Source organism: Coloeus monedula (genome assembly GCF_965178545.1).
Source record: "Coloeus monedula genome assembly, chromosome: 2".
In the NCBI taxonomy this organism is placed as follows: Eukaryota; Metazoa; Chordata; class Aves; order Passeriformes; family Corvidae; genus Coloeus; species Coloeus monedula.
In genome coordinates this window covers 66,846,396-66,872,109 of record NC_138782.1, presented here as the reverse complement: position 1 = coordinate 66,872,109, position 25,714 = coordinate 66,846,396, and the positions used below count along the sequence as shown (strand labels likewise).

At 39.1% G+C, this 25,714-nt stretch overlaps 1 protein-coding gene across 1 annotated transcript in view; it reads left to right on the top strand.

Annotated features, from left to right (window-relative positions):
- Positions 1–25,714, top strand: part of TPD52L1 (TPD52 like 1) — a gene marked incomplete at both ends in the record, with an annotated part of 41,819 nt that extends 16,105 nt beyond the window's left edge. Inside the window, 6 exon segments of the mRNA XM_082302583.1 lie at positions 1,694–1,842; positions 12,772–12,873; positions 19,504–19,518; positions 22,058–22,096; positions 23,353–23,413; positions 25,583–25,714. Of these exon segments, the coding sequence (XP_082158709.1) occupies positions 1,694–1,842; positions 12,772–12,873; positions 19,504–19,518; positions 22,058–22,096; positions 23,353–23,413; positions 25,583–25,714 (498 nt within the window).

Here is a 25,714-nt window from a genome sequence, read left to right as displayed (position 1 = left end):
TTGGTGGGAAACAACTAAAAGGAGCTCTGTACTACTGCCTGAGGAATGCTGACTTTTGTGTTTTCTTTCTATAAGCATTTAACCAGTTATCCTCTCGGAAGACAGACTCTTGACAGCTGCCTCTTGACAGTATTCCATTTGCAGGTTAGGAATATAATGGAGCATAAAGGACATGGGGAGGAGTAAAGCCATTTGGATTGTTGTGTATTTTACTGGTGAAGTGTTGGCATCACAGGCATTGGTGAATACTGATACCTGCTTCACTCAGGTCATGGCTTTCCTTAGTCTTCGTAGTCTTGCTGCTTAATTCCTGAGTTGCTTGAATATTTAAATAGCAGGTAGTAAGAAAAGAAACTGATAGCTGGGGGATTCAAGGATGAAACTTTTTCAAGAACAATGAGCTTGCAGCCAGTTTTACAGTGAATCAGAATGCATGAATGTGTAAAATAAAAATAATGCTGGTACTGATGTCCTAAATATAGCCTTAGAGGTCAGCATTGCTTCAGCTGGTTCTTGCATCATTCCCTGCAGCCTATGGAGTTAAATCACAGGGAGACTGGGGTTCCAGGGAACTTAACATATGGTAATCAGATAAGTTGCCATATGTTATCCTACTAACATATGGAGGTAGGAATACAGTTGGTAAGGGAATTTGTAAACCCGAAGTGAAAGGCAGCTGCTCTGGTGTCACTTGCCCTTGTTAGCTTCAGTATCTCTATGTGCTGCTTGTGTAGATTGGCTTGGGAGGCTTCCAGGTGAAGAATGCAAACCCCTGCTCACTTGCAGGAGTGCTGCCCAAGGAGCAGGATTCTGAGCCAATGGCAGGACAATTCTGCAGTCCCTCTTCTCACAGACTTCTTACAGACCTGTCTTCTGGTTCTTGCCTTGGTAAAACACTGTCTTTGTTTAAATGTTTCAAAGAAATGTCTTCTGCAGGGAGAATTGCATTCCTCTGTTTGGGTTGGATGGCATCTTTACAGCTTGAAATCACAGAATTTTGTTAAATACTAGGATGTCTGGAAAGACTAATCTGCTCTGTCTTCTGACTGCTTTTATGCTTTTGGTGCTGATTGCTCATGTAAATAGACCATCTATAAATTTTTATGTTAGAATTTTGAAATATGTAGGGCCTAAAATACATAAATAAAACTCATATGACAAGGATATAATATTTAACTCTCAAGTCATATATTATCATGCAATTTTTCTAATTTTTTTTAACCTGCTCCTAGGAGTTTGCATCTGTTTTTTTCAGGACCAGAAGACTAAAAATCTGCAAATGTGACATTAAAAGCCTGTGCATTCAAAGACAGATATTTGCTTGAATTTTCCAGTCTTCTCTTGTCCTGTCCATTCCCATTTTACTATTGAACGAAAAGTTGGTGTTTGAGACTCCTAATGCCCTAAGGCAGATTTGGGTGAAGTTGCTTCCTTACTGGATAATTCTCTCTCTTATCAAATGCATGTGTGTGATGGTGCACATAGGTGACACAGTTTGAGGCGTTAATTTAATGTAGTGTCAGCTCTGTTCTGGGCATGCCTTTGTGATCTCCACAAGCACTTGACTCTGTTTCTTTAGTTACCTACGAAAAGCACAAGTTCGTGAGATTCATTTAGCCTTTTAACATCGTATGTGGTTATCATTCTATGGGAACAGGCTAATACTTTTCTCCTTTCTCCTTGTTTCCCTCAGCTAGAGGATGAAATTTCAACTTTGCGGCAAGTGCTAGCAGCCAAAGAGAAGCACCTGGTTGAAATTAAACAAAAACTTGGCATAAGTCTGATGAATGAACTGAAGCAGAACTTTAGCAAAAGCTGGCATGATATGCAGACAACTTCTGCGTGAGTACTGATCTTTATACTTACACATATGAACATACCATGTTTTTCTAAAAGTTTTTGGGCTGAATTAATAGCAACATTGGTAGAAAGAACCACCCACCTTTCATCAAGTGCTGTCTGAAAAGTCATTTGCTTTTTATTTCCCTCTTCATTTGACAACTGAATTTGACACTTAAGGAGAAGTAAAAGTGATCTTCTCCACAACTGAGCTGATCTGGGAGTTGACAGCAAGGAATGCAGGGGGGCAGTGGTATCAGCCATGAAGGAGAAGTCCCACAATACCTGAACCAAGAGAGCAGACCAGGTCCAATGACAGCAAAGAGGGTCAAGCCAAGAGTTCAGATCTGCAGGTGCGTCTCTACTGATGAGCCAGGTCCTAGGTTAAGCCAGGGAGTCAAATCTGTGAGTTCAAGATCTATGAGGTACCTGGCCAGACACAGGCATACCAGTAATATGACTTGGTCTTAAATTCAGTCTAGACATTAGTATAGCTCCCAAGTGAAGGGAAAAGGTGCTTAACAAGGGTTGTCCCAACTCTTGCACAACACTTTCATCACAGTCTTACCCAAGGTTTCACAGCTGTGCAGTGCCAGAACTCGCCCTGAACGGCCAAACTCGGGGGAGTCGGGGGAAAAGCGTTAGCAGTTCCTCTCAGTGCATTCAAGGTGCTGACAGAGACTTGGTAAAGTATGTTAAAATGTATATTTTTACATGAAAAGAACTATTATTTGTATTTTCATGAGAAGTCAAATAAGGAATAAACCCCTTAATAAAAAATACAATTTGTAAGTCTCCTGTCTCTCACTGTTGGACAGTTTCTCATCTAGGTCCTGTTTCTCATGAGATGTCATTAGCAGGGGTATCAGTGTTGCCTTGGTGAGGATGTCTGGTATGTGCTAGGAGAGAATAGTTTAGAGACACTGAGCTTTAGAAGAGAGGAGGGGTACAAGACATCTGAACTAGAATTACTGGGAGAGACTAGCAAAATTTTGAAACAAAAACTTTCATTTTTACTTGAAATTTGGTAGCAAGTTCCCAGATAGGTCTTAGTTTTTCATTCACATATTTTCCACAAAGATAGAGAGACTTAGGAGACTTTTTCAGTGTGGTAGCTGCTACTTTTTATTTAAGATGAGTTTCAGAAACTACAGTTCATTAGGTGATAAGTGTCCAGAAATAGTTACATGGAACTGAGAAGCAGGAGTCCCATTTGTGCGCCTAAAAATTTTCATGTTTATGGTCCAACTGCTGTATAATTCTGCTAGACACTCATGCCAGAACACCAGTGCTGGTACAAGTCATGGTAATCCAGCATTCTTAAGAATGGTTGTGTTGAGTAATAGAGATGATTCATTGTTGCTGTACCAAAATAGCAGTGGGATAGCATTATTCACCAAGATTCTCTGATTTAGGAAGGATGAAAAGCCTGTTTTAAAATAAAAAGTTCAAAATATTTACATGCCTGTACTTTAGGTTTCTAAATCCACAATTACTCATTTTAAATTTTAAAATGACCTCGTTTTAAGAGGACAAATTTTGTTTCACTTAGCTGCTGTGCTTTCCTCTAAGTTAAAATGACTTTTCTTTAACAGGGAATTTTTCAAAGCCACAGAGCACCAAAGTTTTTGTCCACTTATTGTTGTTCTTTTTAAGCTCTCCATTTAGGGATGCATTCTTGTGGTTAGAATGGACTTAAAGGAAGAGGGGTTGACTTCTCTCAGAAACAGTCCTGTGAAGTGTGTTTGACCGCTAGTTAAGAGTCATGACCTAACTTACAGGATGCATGCCACCTCTACTGACTAAATTTAAACTTGGGATTTTGATAATTTTAAAGCATTTACATTTTAAATGGTTGGCCACAAGTTCCTTATTAATTTCCTGTACTGTTCAGTGCACTGATGTTTAGTATAATCTATGTGTTGGGGGAGACAAAGGATTCTGCTATAGAGGACATCAGCAACTAGAGAGCAAATGATTGCCTTGAGATTGGTTTGGTTTCTTGGTGGTAAGGCATTCAACTGGAATGACTTCCCCCACACACCTTTTTAATGATTGGGTTTTCAGTGAACAGAGGTGGGTGGATATTCAACTTCTAGCAATGCAGGTTTTTTATATTTTAAAAATAGAAAATTCATTCTTATTTAGATGCTAGAAGCAGGGTCATGTTGGTGGAGTTTGAGGTTATTTATTTTAGCTTAAGAAATTATTACAAGTGTCTTTACATGGATATTTCTAAAGACCGTAATTGAGCTTTTCTAATTAACGTTTTGCTACAAAGGAAAGGTTTTACATAACCTGAAGGAATTGTATTTAGTTGAAGCTTCTTGGTGGTGCTTCTGTAAAGTTCCCACAGGTCTCCTTACCTTCCATACTTCAGATTTTCATCGTATAGTGGATTAAGGTAGAAGATAGTGTTTATGAAGATTGACCTGGTTTTATACAGAATCACAGAATATTTGAGGTGTTGACAGCAAACAATGTCAGGAGACTCTCTAGTCCAACTGCTTCTTTCAGGCAGGACCAGCTAAAGCAGAGTGCTCAGGACTATATTTAGTCAGGTTTTGAATATCTTCAAGTATGGAGATTCTACAGCCTCTCTGGGCAACGTGTTCCATGTTCAGTTGCCCTTGCTGTGAAAAACATTTTTATTTTTCTTAAATATTAAAATATTAATACATTTTAATATTTCTTGCATTTAATTTGTGCTGGTTGCCTCTTGCACCTTCACTAGATACCACTGAAAAGGGCTTGCCTCTATCTTCTTTCCTCCTTTCATCAGGTTGTTTATACACATTGATGAGATCCTTCCATGAGCCTTTCCAAGGTGACCAGTCCCAGCTTTCCCAGCCTCCTCATATGAGAGGTGCTCCAGTCCTTTACCATCTTTATGGACCTTTGCTGGACTTGTTCCACTTTGTCCATGTCTGCCTTGTACTGAGAAGCCCAGAGCAGGACCCAGCACTCCAGGTGTGGCCATAACCAGGGCTGACAGGGGAAGTGTCACTTCACTCACCCTGTAATCACTTTTCCTAAAGCACCCCAGGATACTGTTAGCCACCTTTGCTGCCAAGGCACTGACTCATGTCCAGTCTGTTCTCTACCAGGATTCCAGGTCTTTTTCTACAAGGCTGCTTTCCAGCTGGTTGATCCCCAGCCTCTGCTGGGTTATTAATCCCAAGCTGCAGGACTCTGCATTGCCCTTTGCTGAGCTTACTGAGACTCCTGTTGCTTCATTTTTTTTCAGACCAAGTCCCAAGTAATTGTATTCTTCAATGCAATTATAGAATTGCATTTCATTATATATGGAGAAGGTTATAAGGATTACTTTATTCTTTCACTAGTCCCTCATATTAAGCACTAAAGACATAGATTCACAAGAGATCTTGCCCTTTGCTGAGCATATATGTTGTAACCATGCTCAGCTTTGTCCCTCAGCTTTTCATTTGGTGCTCTTCTGTAGTTCTTTGGAAAAAAAACATAAGACGTCATAGTCCTGTCCTCTTGGGATCTATTTCAGTACTACTGAGATTCTAAGGAGTAGTTGTACCTGTAAAATTACACACCAATAAATTCACTCCAGCCTAATAGTTCCCACAAACTCCTTTGTTATCCTTTCTTGAAATGTTATCAACTCTTATAAGACATGAACGTCCTCTGTTTTAAATGGTTAACCTTTCAACCCATGGATGGAATAATAACTATGGCGAGAGCTTCGGAGATGAAAAATGCTTGGTTTGCTACTAAACCTTTCCAGAAGAGAAGTACTCCAGACATTCAAACCACTGTAAGCAGCAGTACATGGCAAATAAATTATTAGAATAGCTAAAAAATTAAAGGAAACTCTTTATATCTTCAAGGGCTGTAGTAATGAAATGATGTGAAATGTCTCAAAGCCCATATGTTTAGTGATTCCAGCTGGGGGCCTGGGAAGCCTTTGATGTGATAGGAAGTGGATCCACGCAAGACTGACGTTTAGGATAGGAATCTGACAGAGTTGTTTTCAAAATGGCTTTTCATCTTTTGCCCTCAGAAAAAAATTTTCACTTGCAGAAAGAGAAAAGCTCATGAATTAGAGGCCAAAATCAAGAGAACTGTATGTGCTGGCTCCAAACAGCATGTTTCCTAGACAGGGCCCTGGGCTGTTTTTTAGGTTGTAGCTGTCTTTTCAAGCCTTTTTAGGAAGGTTTCAGTGTTGCTCTGTTCTTGCATGTGATATTTAATTAAGATTTGGGACAAGAACATTCAACATGGACTTGGTCTTTTCCTCCAGAGACAGAATAAAGATCTATTCATTGACTATTGTGGAACTATGTGAGCAAGCTTAGTTCTGATAGGAAACCTGAGGACAATTGCATAGGTTTCAACAGCTATTGGGAACTTAATGTTTTATAGTTCAAATTTCTGCCAGGTGATAAGAAAATAGAAAGTAACGGTTGCGCTGCATGTGTTTTAGGCTTATAATCTGTGGTACAGGCAGTCTTTGTTAATACAACTTTAAATATATAGTAATGTGTTCCAAAGTTTCAGAAGTTTTTTCAGTAAGTCGGATATAATTTGTGGACAGCCACAGTCCTACTGTGACTTCTAGGAATTAAGTAAACTGTGTTCCCACACACATACTTCTTATGAGTGGTAGTAAAAGAAATGTGGGTGTTTCTGTTCATTGCTATGTGTAATCACCTTTTGACATTTTCTTCTCTAAATTTGCAAGTAAATGTAACAGTTGTGTAAGTGAAGAAATTGTGTTTGCTTTAGCAAGTACATTACCTGTGTGTGAGTCTGTGCTATATGGAAGTAAAAGGAGCCTCTCCCTTCCACTGACTTTGCTTTCTTGGGGTCAGATCAGGCAATCTTCATGCTGTCTTCAAATATAATTACTTTGCTGATTTTCTGCATGTGTCTCTGGCCTTGAATTTGGAAGGGTGGAGTAATAAGGAGAAAGGGCTTCAAGAAGTTAACTTAATCTGTTCTCTTTGTTCCTTGTCCAAAAGGTGTATGTCCATTTGTTTCCACCAGAACCTTCAGCTAATGGAAACTCCACAGTAAGCTCAGGTGATCTGTTCCAGTGTTCATTTCTCAGGGAAAAACCCACTGTCATTATCATGGGGCACCAGAAAATATATACATGTGTATTATAGTTATCTGTATGTGTGTGTATGGAATTGTAAGGATGGGAAGGGAGACCCGAATGTCAGTTAGAATCTCTGAAATGACAAGGATTAAAAATAACCAGGAAAGCGTCAGTGTAAAAATGGGAAGGGAAAAGGGAAAGGGAAGGGAAAAGGTAAAAGAAAGGGAGAAATGGAAGGAAAAAGAAAAAAAAAGCATGAAAGGAAAGAGGAGGAAAACTACATGAAAAGGAGAAAGGGAGGGGAAGAAAGGAAAAGAGAGGCTGGGATATGTTTAATCTGCATAATTTTGTTAACCTAGTGTACAGTACAGAGCCCACAGACAGTGTTACTGATACAGTCTAAGGTATGATGAACTGTCAGGTTTTGGCCTGTAATGTCTTAAGATCCTCTGTGCTTCAGCAAACATGTTTTGACTTTTCTACCTGGAGAGTAACTGTAGCACACTTTCCTCCCCCCCCCCCCCACTCTATGCTGCATTGCACAAATAATGTGTTTCAAACAACTGTATCCCAGATTTTTTCCACCTTTGTCTGGCACCTTTCCTAACCTGTGACTCTCTCCAGCCTATTGAACAGTCACCTTCCATGTGCTGCCCACAGATTTCTGGCTGCAGCCTGCAGAGGTTCAGTTCCCTCAGTTCTCTCTGTGGGAGAGGAACTACCTGGGGCATACTTCCTTAGATTTAGGCATATGTACCCATCCAAATGCCAGCAGTTTCTGTTAATTCTTAACATCCCTGGCAATGGGAAGGATGACAAAAAAAAAAAGGTCTGTTGTTTGGTTTTGAAGTTGGAATGAATTTCAGGAGAGTACTAAAAAAAACCCACCAAAACAAACTACAAAAAAACATACAACAGCTTAAGAGTTCATTTGTGGCAAAAATGACAACTAAGAATGCTCTTAGAGAATGTTTTATGTACATTTTCTCTGTCATTCATATATGCATTTATTTCATTTGAGTATTAGCATAATTTAGTTAATGCTGAGCCCTGTTTTTCCCAGAAAGGCAACAGAAAAATAGTTTTCTAGCTGAGAGTTTCTCAGGGATCCAGATGCTTTAGATCGATTGGAGAAAAGTCATTCTTAAGCTGACTAATGGCTTGAAAACTGAAAAGAAGCTCCATAGGGCATGGCTTGTGCTACCAGGCTCAGCTCTACTGTATGGTTTTGTTGTTAATTGTTTGCATTCTGTTACATCTTCTGTGAGCCTTATCACAGGCGAGGGTTTCTCAAATGGATTCGTTTTGCCAGCAAGCATTGATGGAGAGGCACAATGCTGAATGAAGATGTACTAATTATAATGCAAATGTACTAATTTTACAGAAGCTGAATTAAAACTCCTTATAATTCACTGCAGTAGATCAAACGTGCAGCTTGACATGCAAAATATAAATATTATATGTGTAGCCTACTTCTGTCAGCAGGCCATGTATTGCACCTGTGAAGGAAGGTTGCATTTAACTCTGCCATGTGAAGGGCAATTCTGTACTGGGATGAGATGAGTATGATTGTCCTGTCTTGTCCTGCAGATGATGTTGGCCATTTAAATGTCTAGTTCTCTCTAAAAGGCTGCTGCTTGGCTGTTCTCTCTATGAAGCACTCTTTCCTTCACATGTTGTGTTTTATGAAACAGTATCTCCTTGTATTTCCTTTCACTGTCTGTAAAAATCACCTAGTGAGATCTGGTTGTCACAGGATAGCATAACCTAAATGTAGTATATGAAACTGTCAAGTGAAAATGCAGTCAAAATATGCTGCAAATCTACTTTGTCTAAATAGTATGTTATAGCGCTGGAGACATGAGTTATCTTTAAAGCTTCCTTTAATTGTGTTGGGCATGTTATCAGAATATAACTGCAATATCAGCATGTTTTGTGATAACCTCTGATAATCAGTTTTATAAATAATTGCTTCTGTTAAAGAAATACCCTATTTTGAAAACAGAATTATAATCAGAAGCTGATGGATGAAATTCTTAGGTTAATGTCATATATAAAGATAATGTTCAAGTGTTCACAGGTGAGTGTTATTTACAAGTTTACAATTGAGACAGTGGTTGATATAACTTATTTATTTAATCCCTGTTGTCTATGAAATACATTATAAATATTTACTGTTAAGTGCTAAGTGAAAGCACAGAATATGATCCTTGTTAACCATTACCAGCAATTCTTCTGTGCTACAGAGTATTTTCAGATGCCACAAAATCAGAGCAGGCATTCCTACTCTAACTGAATAAATCAAGTAGCCTGTTTCTGCTTTTGCTAATGCTATTGGGTACCTGGTGTAATGCTGATGGTGCCTTTGTATGAGTGTAATGATGTATTTGTGTAAAAATGCACACCATGGCTTGGATGGAAGGTGCTATTTCTTGAATCCCTGTATCCTAAATTATCTGAGTTTGTTTTTGCTGGAGCATTTCCACCTATAAGTTTTGGGGTCACTGGTCTAATCTGAGCTGCTGGCTGACTGACTGCTGAGGTGCTGTCACCTGTCTCAATGAGCTGGTGGTCAGCACTCACCTAAGGATTGCTAGCAGTGGCTGCTCAAAGGATGAGAGTGCACAGGTGTTGTAGATGACTTAGCATGCAGAGCACTTGGTGGTGTAAGGAGGACTTAAACCATACATAGAGCACTTCTTCCAGTTAATGTGTCTGTAGTTCTTACCTGGAATATCCAACTTTATTTCTGCTGGTAAAGGTTTCCGAAAATGAGCTAGGCTGTTCAGTGAATAAAAACAAAAGTACAAACTGATCTGAGGTACATGAGATGATGCAAACTGCTTGGTCAGATGATTAATGTGAAATACAGCTGAGCAGATTCCCAGGTGACAGAGAGAATGTGTTGAAGAGATCATTATTACCAGAGTGCTTGGCAAGATATCAAATGGATGCTGAAAATATGACATAACTACAAGGATAAAAATATCTGAGCCAAAATACTGTGCATCATATATCAAAATATCAACACAGAGCATATCTAACTACAGTGAGGCAATGTGCTCTGTGGACAGATTATTTATGAAGAAGGCATAGTGATACATATAATTGTGGAGAGGTGGGAATGGGCAGGGGGTTGATTTTTAAGCTATCAGTGAGCTCAGGTGTTATTGATTAATAACATCGTAGTAATATTGATGAAATTAATGTTTCTTGTCTCTGCTGACAGGTATTGTGTGTTGTGCTCAATTTTCACCTTTGTTATTTTGTTATTCCTTAAAGCTTGTCTTCAGCATTGCTGAAGGGAGGAGGGGTCATGTCATAGGTCATTTTTGCTGAAGTTGGTGCTGAAAAAAGACTGGTTGTGTAACAGTTTTAGCTGGATTTACACTCTTATGTAATGCCAAAAGTATTAGGAACACAAATGCAGTCACCATGTCTTTCTTGCTAGTGGACATACTGGAGGATGTTGGGTTTATGTGATTTACAGAGAAAACATAATATTGTTGGAATGTCAAAATCAGTGTCATTTCAGCCACTTTCTAGAAGATGTGTTCTAACCAATGTAATGTTCAGAAATATGTAGGGGACTCTAATGTTTCTCAGTGAAATTTAGGTCTGTCTGCTGTATGGGACATTTAGGACTGTTCTCTTAATCATTTTACACAGTGTGAAGAACATGATAAGACATGGTGACATTTTGTCATAAAGTTAAATATGCCTGTGAATAAAATTAACTCCAAGGTGTCATTTCAAAAAATCAGTTCAATCTGAAAAGTATTTTGCTATGTACATTCAACCTGTACATAAATAGGTTGTGCTACAAAGGACCTTTTAGACTTGGAAGTCAAGTCTTGGCCTTCATTTTGTCATCAGCAAAATTCCACTTGTGATGAATGGTTTAGGAAGCTTCTCTGTTAGCAGACACTTTAAGACTTGTATGCCACAGGCAACAGAATATTTGGTTTTCTTCTTTTTCATAGGCAACTCTTACCAAAAAACTACGTGCTCATTGTTTGGCTGTAGCATCCTTATTATAGGGTCTCATCCCATTCTAGTTTATGAGAGTACATCTACTCTCAGCAAGTGAATGACAGAGCTATTAAACTAGTAAAGCTAGAGGACGAGGCCTCAGTGAAATGGGTATTGCATTTTTCTATGTCCAAGGACAGACTGGCTAAGGAGAAAGGAGAGCTGGTAAAAACCAATCTTCTCCATCTTCTCTGTGTTGTACTACAATAAATAAAACAGGCATGACCTTCATCCTTTCTAAGTATAATTTGTGTTCCTTCTGCCAGCATTGCAATGTTTTAGTCCTTGTTGTCATTCAACATTGTGCATGTGCTTGGTTCAGCTTATCTAACTGGAGACTCCTAGAGATTTGGTACCCTAGTCTTCAGTTACTCCCTGTGGATTGCCTTGTTAGTCAGCGAAAACAGAGACAAGCACCTTCATAGAAGGAGCCCATTCACTGGTAGTTTAAGAACTTGTTTTGTCAGTAGGATGCTGGGGTTTAGGAACATAAAATCAAAATATATTGTCTGAAAGAACAGAGCATTATGTGGCATCTGCCATCAAACCAGTGGTTTGTAAAACACAATCTGGAACAGAGGACTTTCAGCAATAGGTACTGCTGGGGCTAAAAGGATGTGACATAAAATGTGATGTGCCATACTGCAAATGTTAATCTTATTTCCCCTCCTTCCTCCACAAAGTTATTGCTTTCATATACATACTAATAAGGAGAAAATACTCTGTTGTAAGGACTTAGGCAGTGGGATTCTTTTTTATCAGTCACCAGTGTATTTTGGTACATGCTTGCAATCCTACAGTTCTTGTTCTAAGGAGAATGAGAATCACTGGAATTTTATTTCTGAATTTTTCATGATCATTTCTTCAGTTCTTGTCTGCCAACGCACACCACAGGATACAAGACTGATTATAGTGTGCTCTCCTTTTGTTACTAGGTCAGTACTTCTAATTCTGAGCTTGTCTGCGTCACTGGGAGTATCAGATAAGTTACTCAGAAGGAAGCCTCTGACATGCTCAGAATTAGTTTAGTCAGCAGAAAATCATCTGTGCAGAAAAGCTTATTGATTACTCTGAGAGTGCAAGTTTACTGAAGGGTCTGTATGGGTCAGAATGTGTATTCTGGATCAGTAAATTAAGATTATTCTGTTTGAATCTGCATGCTATAAGTGAAATTAGTGAAATCTTTTAAAATAATTCAGTCCTACTGAGAATATGCATTCACTATCTAGGTTTCCTCATCTTTCTTTCTCTGTCCTTCCCCAAGCCTTCTTTCTTTAAAGAAATTTTAAAAAGTGAGGAAGAAAAGGAAAATTGTGGCATATAGAGACAGATTTGATAATTTTTTTCTATTGTCAATATCACAGAATCATTTTGTATCTGTTAAATTTACCTAATATATATATATGCTTGAAAGAGCAGAGGTGTATTTGTTGTGATTCTTTTCGTGCTTCAGACAGCAGATTTTGCCACAAGGTCAGTGTCTGCTGGAAGAATACATACTTGATGTAAATATGATTTTCTGTAAACAGAAGTTGTATCAAACAGGTATTCAACAAATTACTGCATTCTTCTTTTAACCAGTGTGAATGGACCCATCTGGGGGATGTTATCTGCAAGGAGGAAAGAGAGGATGGCTTAGTGAAGGATTGCTCTCTGGAGAGCCCTGCACTTAGGAAGCTGTGCAGAAATGGGCATCCTCACCTTTTGTTTTGAGCTATGTTTCTTAACATTTCAGTGATTGGGACTTTGAGGGAAATTAATTGCAGGGATTCTAGTCTCTCTTTTTTAATACTTAACACTATTTCTGTTCTATTTTTTGTTTCCAGTTACAAGAAAACACACGAGACCCTGAGCCATGCGGGGCAAAAAGCAACAGCAGCTATCAGCAATGTCGGAACAGCTATCAGCAAGAAGTTTGGAGATATGAGGTATTGGCATCTGCTGCTTCTCTGGTCTTGTTTAGAGGATAAAATGTATAAATCATTTGTCAGCTCTTCTTTTCCTTCTATATTAGTGTTTTAAAGGTTCAAGTAGTTTGTAGTGAGAGTATTTACTGACATTCATGTTTTAACTGAAAAGAAGGCATAATGATGACCAAAGATATAAATTATATGAGTTCTGCTTTTTTTTAAAAAAAGTACAGTCAGAAATCCTTTTGGAATAACTTTGCAAACTCAAAGAAACATACAAGTAAAATGGAACAAAAAATTGCTGTTAGATCTTTATTAACCCAATTTTATTCATATGTGGATGCTGGAGAAAAATACCATCTGAAGAAAAGAAGCCTATCTAGGACCTGCTTGTCACAAAACAGAAAATATTTCAGGCTATTTTTAATCCCTTTTTTCAAGATGTACTGCAAAGTTTTGTTCTGCAGTTGTATAAAAATAGATATGATGGAAGTAACAGGAGTTGGGGTCAGTAGAGCTGTCACTTAAAGGAAACTTCAGTGTCAGGCTTTATATGTTGATGTATCTTTTAAAGTGTTGGTCTTACAGTTCCTCAGTATGAGAACAGAAATTGTATACTGTAAACCAGCATTCCAGTTTTCATTAAGTAGTAGGATTACAGAACTTCTTGAGTGTTTGAAGGAGTTGATTTTTTGTGATGAAATAAATGGACATGAGTAACTCTACAATATACTGTTTGACCTGTGGAGTTACAGTCTCATTTATTAATACTGCATATTATCCCATTGGTATATATTCCCTTTTTTGGTTTTTTGTAATGTATGAGGTAACCATATCCTAAGAGCTGTGTGTGCTGCAAATGGCTGAAGCTTAATTCATGGCAGCTAAAACTTTTCTTCCACTTTTTATTTTTATTCTGGATCTTAAATCTTTCGAATCCCCCCTTAATACCTACTTTTTACATACAGCTTAATAAATCCGCTATAGAAGTACTAATGTTTTTCTAGGTGAAACTAAAGAAGGAAAATCTTCATTACTGTGTCATCTGCTTTACAGTGTCTTTTTCCACACTGCAGTTCAAAATGGAAATTTAGTGAGTGACTTGCAACCAGGCTATAAACATAACTAAGAATTTTTGACTTTATACAGTTAAACATTCTTGAGTAGTATATGCCTATCAAAGGATAGAAGAATAAGCAGGCGTGCAATTATATTTTCCTAGTATATTTTTTTTTTTTAGCATTCAGAAATCTGAGAGCTGAGAACTTTCAAAAACAGAAATCTGAGCCTTCATTTAGATGTTTCTTGAAGGTTTTTCTTCATGAATTTATCTTTTTCAGAATTGATTTTAACTTGTATGAGATTTTGAAATTCATAACACCTCATGTCTCCCCAGATGAATAGGAATTTATGTGGTAAAGTCTGTTGTTCATTCATTCATTCCCTATTTGGAATCTCCCTGGTCTTTCCTTTGGTGCCTTCTGGCTCTTCCATTATGAGAAACAGTGAGTGAGTTCTTCTGACCTTCATTTCACTCATTATTTCTTGTGGTTTTATTGTATTTCACTTCCGTTCCCTCTTTACAGGCTCCAGCTGGATGAGTCACTTTCACAAGTCTTTTTGCTACCTTTGTTAATTCTTTCTGCCTTCCCTGCATTTATAGTTGTATTCTGTATTTTTGAGAAATGTATAAGATGTGTGTGATGCATGTGGCACCACATATTCCATTTCATTTTATGTTCTTTCCTAACACTTCCTCTTGTGAAAAAGATGAGCCCACAGCTCAGCAAACAGGTCCTGTTGCTGTTTCCACCTTTTAGATCCTACAGCAGCGACAAAGAGTTTCTGTGTGAATACCTTGAGCGCTGGCTCTGGATAGGGAGGAAGGATGGGAGGGAAGGATGACATAGCAGTTCAGGATTTCTCAGGTCCTATTACTTGTGCTTTGCACATGGTGTGAGATTAACTGCAAAGGCAGAATTGTCTTCACTGGTCTAGAGTGCAGCTCATGGAGCCGCGCCCAGCTGAAACGCGCGCTGAAGCAATAGAGCATGTTTATCCTTTAATATTTCTCTTAATTAATCTCTCACCAAATGCCTTTGTCTTACCTGTCAGTATCAGCCCTCATGCCATGGCAGTCATGCTTCTGACATGGCAGATGGGAGATATTTATCCCATTAGCCCTTTAGCCAAGGGCTCAGAGCAGAGGCTGAGTCCATTTTGATTAATCAAAAATCTGGTTTCTAGTAGCTTTCTTTGATTGATATTATTACCTTGAATCTGATTGGGAATTTTTCAGGAAATATGAACTACCAGTGCTGCCTTTTTTGTGGATACTTGCTGTTTTCATTTAAGTTCTCAGTTAGGAGAGTTTTCTTGATGCTTAATGATGAAGCAGCAAGCAGTCTAGCCAGGCTCCCATAGTTATAGAGAGCATGGCGTGACTCGGGCCTTCTGCATCTGCTGCACATCCTAAATCTGCAGTGATGGTCAATATGCTTCCCTGAGCAATAAAGCTGGCCTAAGTTCTTGGCTCAGCTTGGGCAGGTGCAGTTCTGTGTAGGGTCACATTACAAACCTTATCACTTAAATAACCAGGTTTTAAAAATCTTCCCCCTCCCTTTCCAATCCCAGTTGCGTTTGGGGAAGTAAACTGTAAAGAGGCAAGAATTTTCTGTGTCATTGTTGGCTTGGCTTTTTTGCTAATCCAAATAATTTTATTTCAGTGATCTAGTGTATGGATTATCACCACCCCCTCCCATAATGCCCTTTTAAACAAACATTAGACTCTAGCTTAATTCTCTTGGTTAGGCATTAAGGTTTATAGTCACCAATAACATCCAGATGCAAATCCCTGTTCTGCTTTCATTCAGAGCAGAAACTTGAAGCTGATTTCTAAAATCCAGATGTCATCATAATTCCCAGTATGTTCAGCAGCCTTACTGCCTGCCTGTGGTGATGGTGATTTTGAAAGGGTTTGTAGTCAGACTGACTAAATACTGAAGGCTGCCTTCTTCATGAAACAAAATTCTGTTTTCTACTTTGCCTGTTATGTCCACTGTACAGAGCACTATGTGCAACACGTTTTTCTGTTCTGAAGTTGCTGGGTCTTAATTTTCATCTTGTTTGATCTCTAAAAATATTACTAAAATATCATATAACAACAATAGGCCAGATAGACTCCCCCGAATGTGCTATTTTGCTGTGTTAGCATTCAAGAAGATAAAATCTATAAGAAAGAAAAATGACAAAATTCTGCATGTTTGAAAGAACAGAGGTGCCACCCTTTGGGGACCAAGTGCTTTTCGTGCAGCTGCTATGCTTCTCTTTCATCCCCACCCCATCCTCCCAGTGTCACAACTCTCTAATTCATTTTGTGCATGAATAATCAATAGCATTTTACATTTTCTGCATTTTGTATTAATTAATAGTGCCTGTAAGGTCTCTTTACAGTCATAATGCATCCTATTTAATATCGTGTTTCTAGAAATACCAGAAATGCATATAAAACCAGTGTACAGATACTTTTGCTTTAGAATACAAACCAGACACTAGCAGTATAGCTAAGATAATAGATTCTTCATTAATAGGTCTTGTGATTAATTATATGCCAGCAAGATTTTTTTTTTGCTCCTACATCTCCAGCTCATATTGTCTCCTTTAATATTTCTCTGGTATGGAAGGTGAAGGGCAAGGGGATAGTCCCAGGTCACTCACAGGGCAGTGATCAGAGGCTCAGATCTCTCAGTATAAGAGATTGCACTAACATTTTAACCTGGCTCTTGCTAAGAAGAGCACAGAAGGGATAAAGTTGAGGATCTTTATCCCTTTCTCCTTTGCTTTCTGCTAAAGTTTGGATCTTTTCATGCTCATGCTATAGTGCTGGACTATTCTTTAGCTGCCTATATGGATCTGTTTCATCCCTGCTTCTGCAGCTGTCTATATGGATCTATGTTTCATCCCTGCTGATGACCTTTTTAGAAACAAGTTGTGATACCAAGTGAGAGACTTTCTGGGTTTTGGGTTGCTTAAAAATAAAAAAAAAAGAGGGAAGAAAGAAAAAGTAAACTACCTACACTACACTCTATATGCATGCTACCACATACATTGCTGCTACTGAAGTAAAGGTATTTAAAGATTAAGCTAACAAAGGCATGCATGCAAATTAGGATGTCAGCAGTTACATTTTGTATAGCTCCTTCATTCAGCTGTCTGGTACGTTTTCTTTAATTACATGATCACACAGACCCCTTTCAAATTCAGTGCTTGGGATGAGCCAGCTCTCAAGATGAATGAAGGTAATATAATGCCTCATTCCTGCCAGGGATTGGAAGGCACACGTGGAAAGACACAAAAGAGGGCAGCAAGAGAGAGCCTGGGGGCATGAGTGTGGCAGTTGAATGTGCTCCTCAGAGATCAGCACAGAAGGTATAGAGGAGGCACCAGAGGGGTGGAGAAAGGCAAAGTTCATCTGTCCCCAGAGGGGCAAGAGAAGTTCTGGGAACTACAAAGCAGATACTGGAGGAATGCATTAACCTGTTATTTTCTAAGCTTCTAGAAGATGGCATGATGGCAAAAACATAAAAGGGTTTGTCAAGAACAATTATCTTGAACTGACAGCACCTGTCATAGAGGATGGATGGGAGGTAGATGTGATAGAGCTTGACTTTGATAAGGCTGTCTGTACTCTTTCTGCAGAACTGGAGAAATACGGCTTAGGTGTTATATTTTAGCAGGAAGAGAGCATAGGGAACTGAAAATTATATCCAAAGAATAGGTCTCAGTAGCTGACCATAATGCAGGATTTTGCAGGCATCTGTCCTGAGTCTGTTACTCATCAGCATTTTCATTGCTGGGTTAGATGAAGGTGTCAGGATGGTATCACTTTGAATTCCCTTATGACTACAGTGGCAGGGTATGTAATCACTTTAGGCACCAAGATTAGGATTCCACATTATTTTAAATTATAAAATTCAGTGTAGGAAAGTGTAATACGCTTTACTGACAAATGAAAAAAAAAAATTCAAAAGCAGAGATGGGGGGCACTGGCCAGGCAGCTTTGCAGAGAAGGGCTAGCAAGTCTAGCCCGGGGGCTTATGGGTGCAGCTGAAGAAGGGTTATATCTGAAGGCTATGAAATCTCTCTTATTTAAAGTTTCTAGAAGCAGGTTGAGCCAAAATCTTTTGGGGGATGGTTCAGGTATGATTAATCTGCTTTACCACTTTGGGAGCTGATTTTTGGTGTGCCTTTATTGTTGTGTGTTTTGGTTTTTTGTCATTGTTTTTTGTGGTGATGATGGAGTTTTTGCACAGCCTTTTAGGGTTTCTGTGCTCTAGGGATGTTCTGGGCACTCAGAACTGTTGTTGGATCTGAATTCCTTCAGATGCTGTAGATGTCATGCCTGAAACTACCCTTCTCAAACCTTTCTGTCTTTTGATACCCCTGTAAAGGACATAGCAATACTACCTTGCTTCAGAACGTAATTTCATAACCATTTATTTTGCTGATGGATGAGGCAGTTGTTGCCTCTTACTTCCACAGACATTTACCCCTTCATTTGTGCTGGTTTTTAGAGGTCTGCAGTAAGAGATTTCCTTATCATATGTCTGTGCAAGTATCTGTATTGGCATGGAGAAGGGGATGGCTGTTACTGGGAGCCAGCAGGCAGTAAAAGGAGGGCAACAGTATCACTTAAACGGGTCTAAGCAGAAATGTGTTGTGAAGATAAACCCATGAATGTTTGAGAAGCACCTATATGCATGATGATGTCTGTAACCCTGTAAATAAACCTGAAGAAATCAATGCTTTTCTTTGGAGCAAAGTTTGAACACTGCACAGTAAATAATGCATCACCCCACACATTGAGAAAGGATGTGAAAAATAAGTATTTGAAGAGATGTTCATTAAGTGTGCACCATCTATCTGGCTCGCTGCATGAGGCAGGTGTTCCCTTGAAGTGGTCTGTAATTAAAGACTACATCAGTAACACAGATGAAGGAGAGGCTTGTCTGCCTCATCATTTCTTGACTTTGGAACATTAATGACATTCTTTGAATATTGTATATTAGTGTGTCTCTCCCAGTTCTGCCTTAATTAAGTTTCTTGTGAGCTCCAACACAGTTTCAAAGTGTTTCAAGTATTGTTTTCAACAATAGGAACAGGTATTTTAGAAGATGTCATTTTAAGAATTAAAAACTCCTTATTTTTTCCATACCTTTCTTTACTGAGAGATGATTAAGGAATTCAGAGGGGAAAACAGGACATTTGCTCTTATGTACATGTACAATTCCAGTTCACCTATACTTTTTTTTAATGATACCAAGGGAGGCTATGAGGGAAGGAAACCAGTTAGCATTGTTTAAATCTGATCTAATGAAGAGAACACAAAATTTAGTAGACAGAACTTCTGTGCTTCTATGCGTACAGTATAGGTAACTGCATAGAGAAGGACTGTGTGAAAATTTTTGCTTTGGAGGGATATGAATTCATCCACATTCTACTGTGAATTCCAGCATCAAGATTTAAATGCAAATTGTTTTATTTTTCTCCTTGGGTAGTTTGACATGCTACAGATATATATGTCTAATTTTATTGCTTTTGCCTAATACTTTTAATTCTTGCTTTTCTTTCCTTGCGCATCCACCACAGATCGCATTCAATTGGGTAAGACACATTACTCTCCTTGAATACTGCCTCTGTGTTTGACAGGATTTGTTTTATGGGCTGTAATGCAGTAACCTCTTCCCTTTCAGCATCATTATATAGAATAAAAGCATATGGTACTTGAACTGTTATGCCTCATTTTTACAGCGTGGTGAGTGTAGAAAGAGAAGGATTGGACTAAGTGTTTGCCTTGAGTAGATTAGTCTCAAATTCAAATAATGAATGCATTCAAAAGACATTGGTCTTGGGAAAACCTACTGATATGTAATCCCATTCTCTCAACCATATTTTTTGTCAGAGGGTTGAACATGAGCAACAAAGAGTAAAAATTCTATTCAGCTGAGTTTTGTAAAGATTATATGAAGTATTTAATTACCTCCTCTTAAATTGAGCAAAAGTATCTTGGTCATGATTTTTTAAAAGCCTTGAGTCCTGGGGAAATTTCCAAGTTCTGAAGATGATAAAAGAGTTCTTTATACTTAGAGTTTGAGTTTATTGATTCTGTAAAGCAGTTGAATATATGATGAATTAGAAAAAAATTTTATATCTACTCAAAGATTCCATAAGCAGTCTGGCTTTACATCAGTTCACCCTGAAGAGAGGCTGAACAGCCCTGAATGCCCTGCCAGTCCCTCTGGCCTTGTATCTTCAGTGCATGGAAAAGCTCAAGAGCATTTTTTCCATTCAGCTAAGTTATGTTAACAAGGACTCTTACTTCATTGAGTAAACTTCAAAGTACAGCACAGGCTGACCTTCTTAACTCACTCTGACATGAAACTAAAATGTAATATTTACCTACCTCTGTCATGAAGGATCTCTTCTCTGCAGTGATCACCATCACAGACATACATGTCTTTTTTTTAGGCTTGTACTAACAGAAGATATTTGCACTGTTTCTATAACTTGCATTCTTACCTCTTTAGAGAAATTAAAATATGAACTCAAAAAATGTGCACTTAATATTTGGATTGTCTGTCATGTGCCATCTCTCAGCTGTGTGAATTTAATCTTCTGACTTAAACCTCTATATTTGGAATGTTTTGCTATTAGAAGAGGAGCAGTCTATGCTGAAATACTTCCAAACTCTATGTTTGCCTATTTGTTGTGGGCTACAAGACTAAAATGGCAAGGATGCTTGCTTAATTTAACAAGCATTGTTAAAGATTTGCTGCACTTGTGAAATGTTTGGGCTAATCTTTCATAAGTCTTAAAAATTATGTGAAAACTCGAACATGAAATATTTGCATTGTCTGCTGTCAGTTCTTGTCTATCTGATCTTAGCAGAAACCTTAAAATATACACAACAAGAAACAGTTTGTATTAGAATTCATGTTCCACCTGCTTGCCAAATAGCTCTTCTATCCCTTCCCCACCCTATTTCTGAATCTTTAATCTGGGGGAAAAAAAATCTGTGTATAGACTCAGTGCTGCTCTGATTTTGTATAGTTTAAAACAAACACACGTGCTGTTTGTATGAGAGCTTTATTTTTTTAATGCTATAATCATGCTTTGCTTGCAGCCAAGTGTTGGTGACCCTTATAGTAAAGCTCTCCCTGTTCTCAGTCAGACCAGGCTGCAGCTGTCAGTCAACACTGAAAGTAGCAGTGCAGGGATTTTTGGAAAAAGACACACTCTTGCAGCACACACTTTACTTAAAGCACTCAGATCTAAACGTGCTTATGGAAAGTTCTTAAACTTCAAATGAAGATTCTTACTTGGATCAAGTTTGATGCTTCCCAGGAGCGGGGAACAGGTGATGCTCTGAAAGCAGAGTTGGTGGCTCAGGTGGGAAAATTTGGCTCATGTAAGTCAGGCAGTCAGAGTGGGTGGCATCGGTAGGGCTAAAGGTGTGCAGCGTGATTTGGGGATCTTTGAGTAATGCAGAGGCGCCATCCTCTGCTTGCAACCTTCCAGTACTTCTGCTGCTGGGAAGTCTGAGGAGGGAAGTGTCACAAGGAGAGCTGGACGAGAGCTGTGGAAAATAGCTCCCTATCTTTGGGAACGTTGAGGAGCGAAGGAGGAGGTGAAATGTCCTGGAGAGGTGTGGATAAGTGAGTGCTGCCTTTCTGGTTAAAGAAACCTCTTGTTTACGTAGCCAGTTGTGCAGGAGCCATTTGAGATTGGGAGTCAGCTGAACCAGCTCTGCTGATGTGCACAAACCTGAAATATCCCTCCTGCTTAACACAGAGCTCATCCTGTGTCACTGCGGGACAGGGAGGTGGCTCTCTGTGCCCCTCTCACGTTGTCTCTGTCGATAACAGGGGGCTGTACCATTTAAATAGATTTTGTCAGGAGCTGTTTTGCATCATTCTTTTGAGCCCTATTGCAGGTCAGTTGACCTGAGAATGTGGTAGTAAGATCTTTAGTACTGAGAGTAAGCTGGAGTTTGACATCCCTTGCCATCAGGAGAGGAAGAACACCAACAATCTGGAAAATATGTGTATGTATATTTAAAGCTAAGTTTAAAAAATACACTATAATCATATTGGAAATTGGATTTTACAGCTTTTTTTTCTTATGTTTTGCTTTCATCCCACAGCTACTCTATTCGCCATTCCATAAGCATGCCTGCAATGAGGTAATGTGCTACCCACATTCTATGTGCTGTGGTGATGTTCAGCCGAGTAATGAGGGAGGATTTGCATACTTTGATCCTGATCCTGCAGTTTTTAGTTGGATGTGTAGTCTCACTTCAATCAATTAAGGTTATTCATGTAGATGAGAGCTGCAGGACAGGCTAGCTGTGGGTTTTTTCCATTTTAATTGTATTAACTGTTCAATCTCTTGTACAAGCCTTTGAGGAAACGAAGCAGTTCTGAGATGTATTTGGATAGCTGATTGTTATCGGGTTTGTATTACTGAAGCTGAAATTCAGTTGTTTTGCTGTCTCTAGAACATCATCCAAAGCCCATTAACGTCAGAGATGCTTTCCACTCCAACAGGCTTTGGATCACACTCCTACAGAGGGATTTTACATGAGTGCTTTCATATTTTTAATGGCTATAATCACGCTTTACTTGACTGCAGCCAAATATTGACGTCTGTTCAAGTAAAGCTCTGACTGTTTTCAATAAAATTAGTATCCAGCTTTCTTTTTACTCCCTTGGCCTCTAAATACACTCTGTGTATTTAGAGTATCCCCACTCTGTGCCAAACATGTGGGCAAAACAAACTCCCAGCTATATGATGGATGCTAGACTTGTCCAAGTCTCCTTTGTGCTGGGTGAACACAGAGAAAAGCTTAGCTTAGTCAGAGAGGCACCTTAGGAACACAGTCTATCTAAAGTCTTTATCTTTAAAAGCAGCAGTCACAAAATCACAGAATAGGGGGTCAGGATTCCTCAAAGGCATTTGGGACCCATTTCCCATGTAGTTCTAATCTCCTTCTTCCCAGCCTTAGGACATTAAACTTGGCATCTTTTTAATAATGTAGGTTATGAACTTGCTTATCAGCTGAAAAAAATGTTTATTTTTTGACAGCAACAATACAAATGGATAAAGCCATAGAAAAGCAGCATTACAGGCAGCATTGTCTTGTTGTTCTTCTGAGAACATGACAAATGTATCATAGATTAGGCAGGCCAGTTATCATTTGGTTTCAATTACTAGGCAGGTTCTGCTTTTGAAAATTTGTAGCTTAAAAATACTCATCCAATTACCATAATTGGATTTGACTGACAGAGCACAAGTGAGTGTTCATAGCCCTGTGCTGCCAGCCAGCCTTCATTCTGCCCTGGCAGTGCTGCCTGGTAAGAACTGATCAAACAGTGGCATGATCCCATGATGTTGGCAACTGACTCGTTTTCCTCCCTTCACCTTTTTCTTTTCTCCTAGGAATTCTCCAACTTTCAAATCGTTTGAGGAGAAGGTTGAAACCACTGTCACAAGCCTTAAGGTAAAGGTTAGGGACAGACTTGCATGGCTGTGTGTGTTGAAGTGTGACAGCTTAGTTGTCCCTATCATTTGTACAGGAGACTGAATTTGTTCTATCAAGAATTTCATGGTAGTGCAAGAGCTCTAATGGAAAATGAAGGCAATATGCAAAGAAATTGTCTTTCTTTGCTTTGTTGCTACGAAATTATTCCTGCTGCCTGCCAAAGTTAGCAAGTGGTCTCAGAAATACCAAAAATAGTGGTGGTAAGGAGTGTCTGTTCCCACTCACCTCAATGTGTCATTCAGAAATAGAAGAAGGTAATTCGAACTGCACAGCTCTGAAGACCATTTCCTCTCAGTGATCTGCTTGAGGAGCCTGATCTTATTTTGTTGATTAAGCAAAGGTGTTCTAGAGGAGAGTATTTGTCATGCCAGCTCAGCCTGTTGTGTTCAGAGTGCTCTTAGATCATCCTTTAAGAAATCTGTAGTTAAGCAGGACAGTAGAGTAAGTTTTGAGTCTGAAATAATCCTCCACCTCTCATGAAACTTTCGGTGTCCATCTTTATTGGCAAACTCACTGACATTTTCTGAAACATTTTCTTTTTGTATTCTCTTTCTTTCATTTTCTTGTGCGAACGGAGTCATGGATCCAGCGTAGACTGTGGACAAACGGGAATGTCTCAGCATTGCTCCTCCTTTTCCCTGCCTCTGTTCCAAGGCTTCCAAGATTAGGAAGACCAGGGGATGGGGGAAGAAATCATGGAGTTACCCTTCAATTCTAGGATTTTGTTGTGGTCTCAAAACATGGAGAACTACCCAGAGAGGCCTCTGAAAAAAGAACAGCAGTAGTCTTATCATCTTCCTCCCAGCCCCCATATTAGCTACAAATATTCAGTGGTCCTACAATGTTCTGCAGTCAGCCAAAACCAATGTTCAGATTTCATAACATTTAGATTTTATTTGCTCTTGGAGTTTGAACTTTAGTTGCAGCTTTCTTGGGAGAGTATACTAGTTCATTTTCCCCTGGAAATCAAACAGGACCAGGGTGCCTCATTCTTTTCAACTTTTCTGAAAATCTGAACTCTGATGAATTAAATGTTTTATTGGACTTTCAAGCTAGGTAAGCTGCTGTGCTAGCTAAAGAAACAGGATTACATAGGATTAACCCTTTGGAAACTTAGAACACAAAGTTCATTTAATTAAAATAATCTTCCTAAGCATTCAGTGGCTGAAAGGCTGAAAAAATGTCAGCTTGTCTTTGAGTTCTGCTGCAATTCTAGGATGGAGTAAAAAGTTTTGTCCTATTTTCAGGCTTGAATCAACTTGGAGTGGACATATCAGCAAGCAGAGCCACAAAAGAATGTTCTCTTACTAAGACAGCCTAATCACGACAGCTTTGTCTCTTCGTCACTTAGTCTTGGTCATTTCCAAATCTTTAGATGCAGCTCCATCTTGGTTAGGAAAATTCTTCAGAGATTTAGTCTTACTGATTTTTATTTTTAATACTTATTACAAATTCAGTGACCTGAAGCATTCTGGAAGCAGATGTGCAAGCACATTGGATACATTTCAGTAATGTATTTTGGTACCTATTCCTTGCCTTCCCCCATGAAAATGCTGCTGGCAGTTTTATATACCAGTATCTAGGTAGCTACAAATGCCTGAAGGGATTCAAGCTGCTGGGTTTGTCCTTTGGTTACTACATTCCTTCTGCTGTGCAAAATCCCAGTATGGTTTATGTATTTTGCGAGCAGCTGTGTTGCCATTGCTGGCATGTAGGCCACTTTACTCTGCAAATTAACCAGTTCATTTTAATATCCATCTCTAATCCAACCTGCCTAGAACTGGAAAAAACAGTGAAACCAGTGTGAGCTACTCAGGTAAACAACCACATTGGGTTTACTGCTAGGGTCTAGGATCCTACCTGGCATCTACTTAGGGACTGGTTCCTTTAAGCATATGAGACATGCCACTGGCAGATTCTATGATGGCAGCCTAGCTTAGAAATTGTGGAGTAAAGAAGCTGCTTTATTTGACTGGTTTTATAGCTGCTGTTCTTAGGAAAATCCCATCCCTATGTGTTCTCTGCCTGAACAGTTCCCTGCCCTCCATGGCCATGGGGTGGAATGGAAATGGGACTTGCTTCAATGTGAGCAGAGGAACTTTCTGTTGTGTCTTTGCCTTTTTTCAGACCAAGGTTGGTGGGACAAGCCACACAGGAGGCAGTTTTGAAGAAGTTCTCAGCTCTACAGCCCATGCCAGCGCTCAGAGCTCCCTTGCTGGCACCCGACTCCCTGAAAGTGAAGAAGAGCTTCAGTGTTAA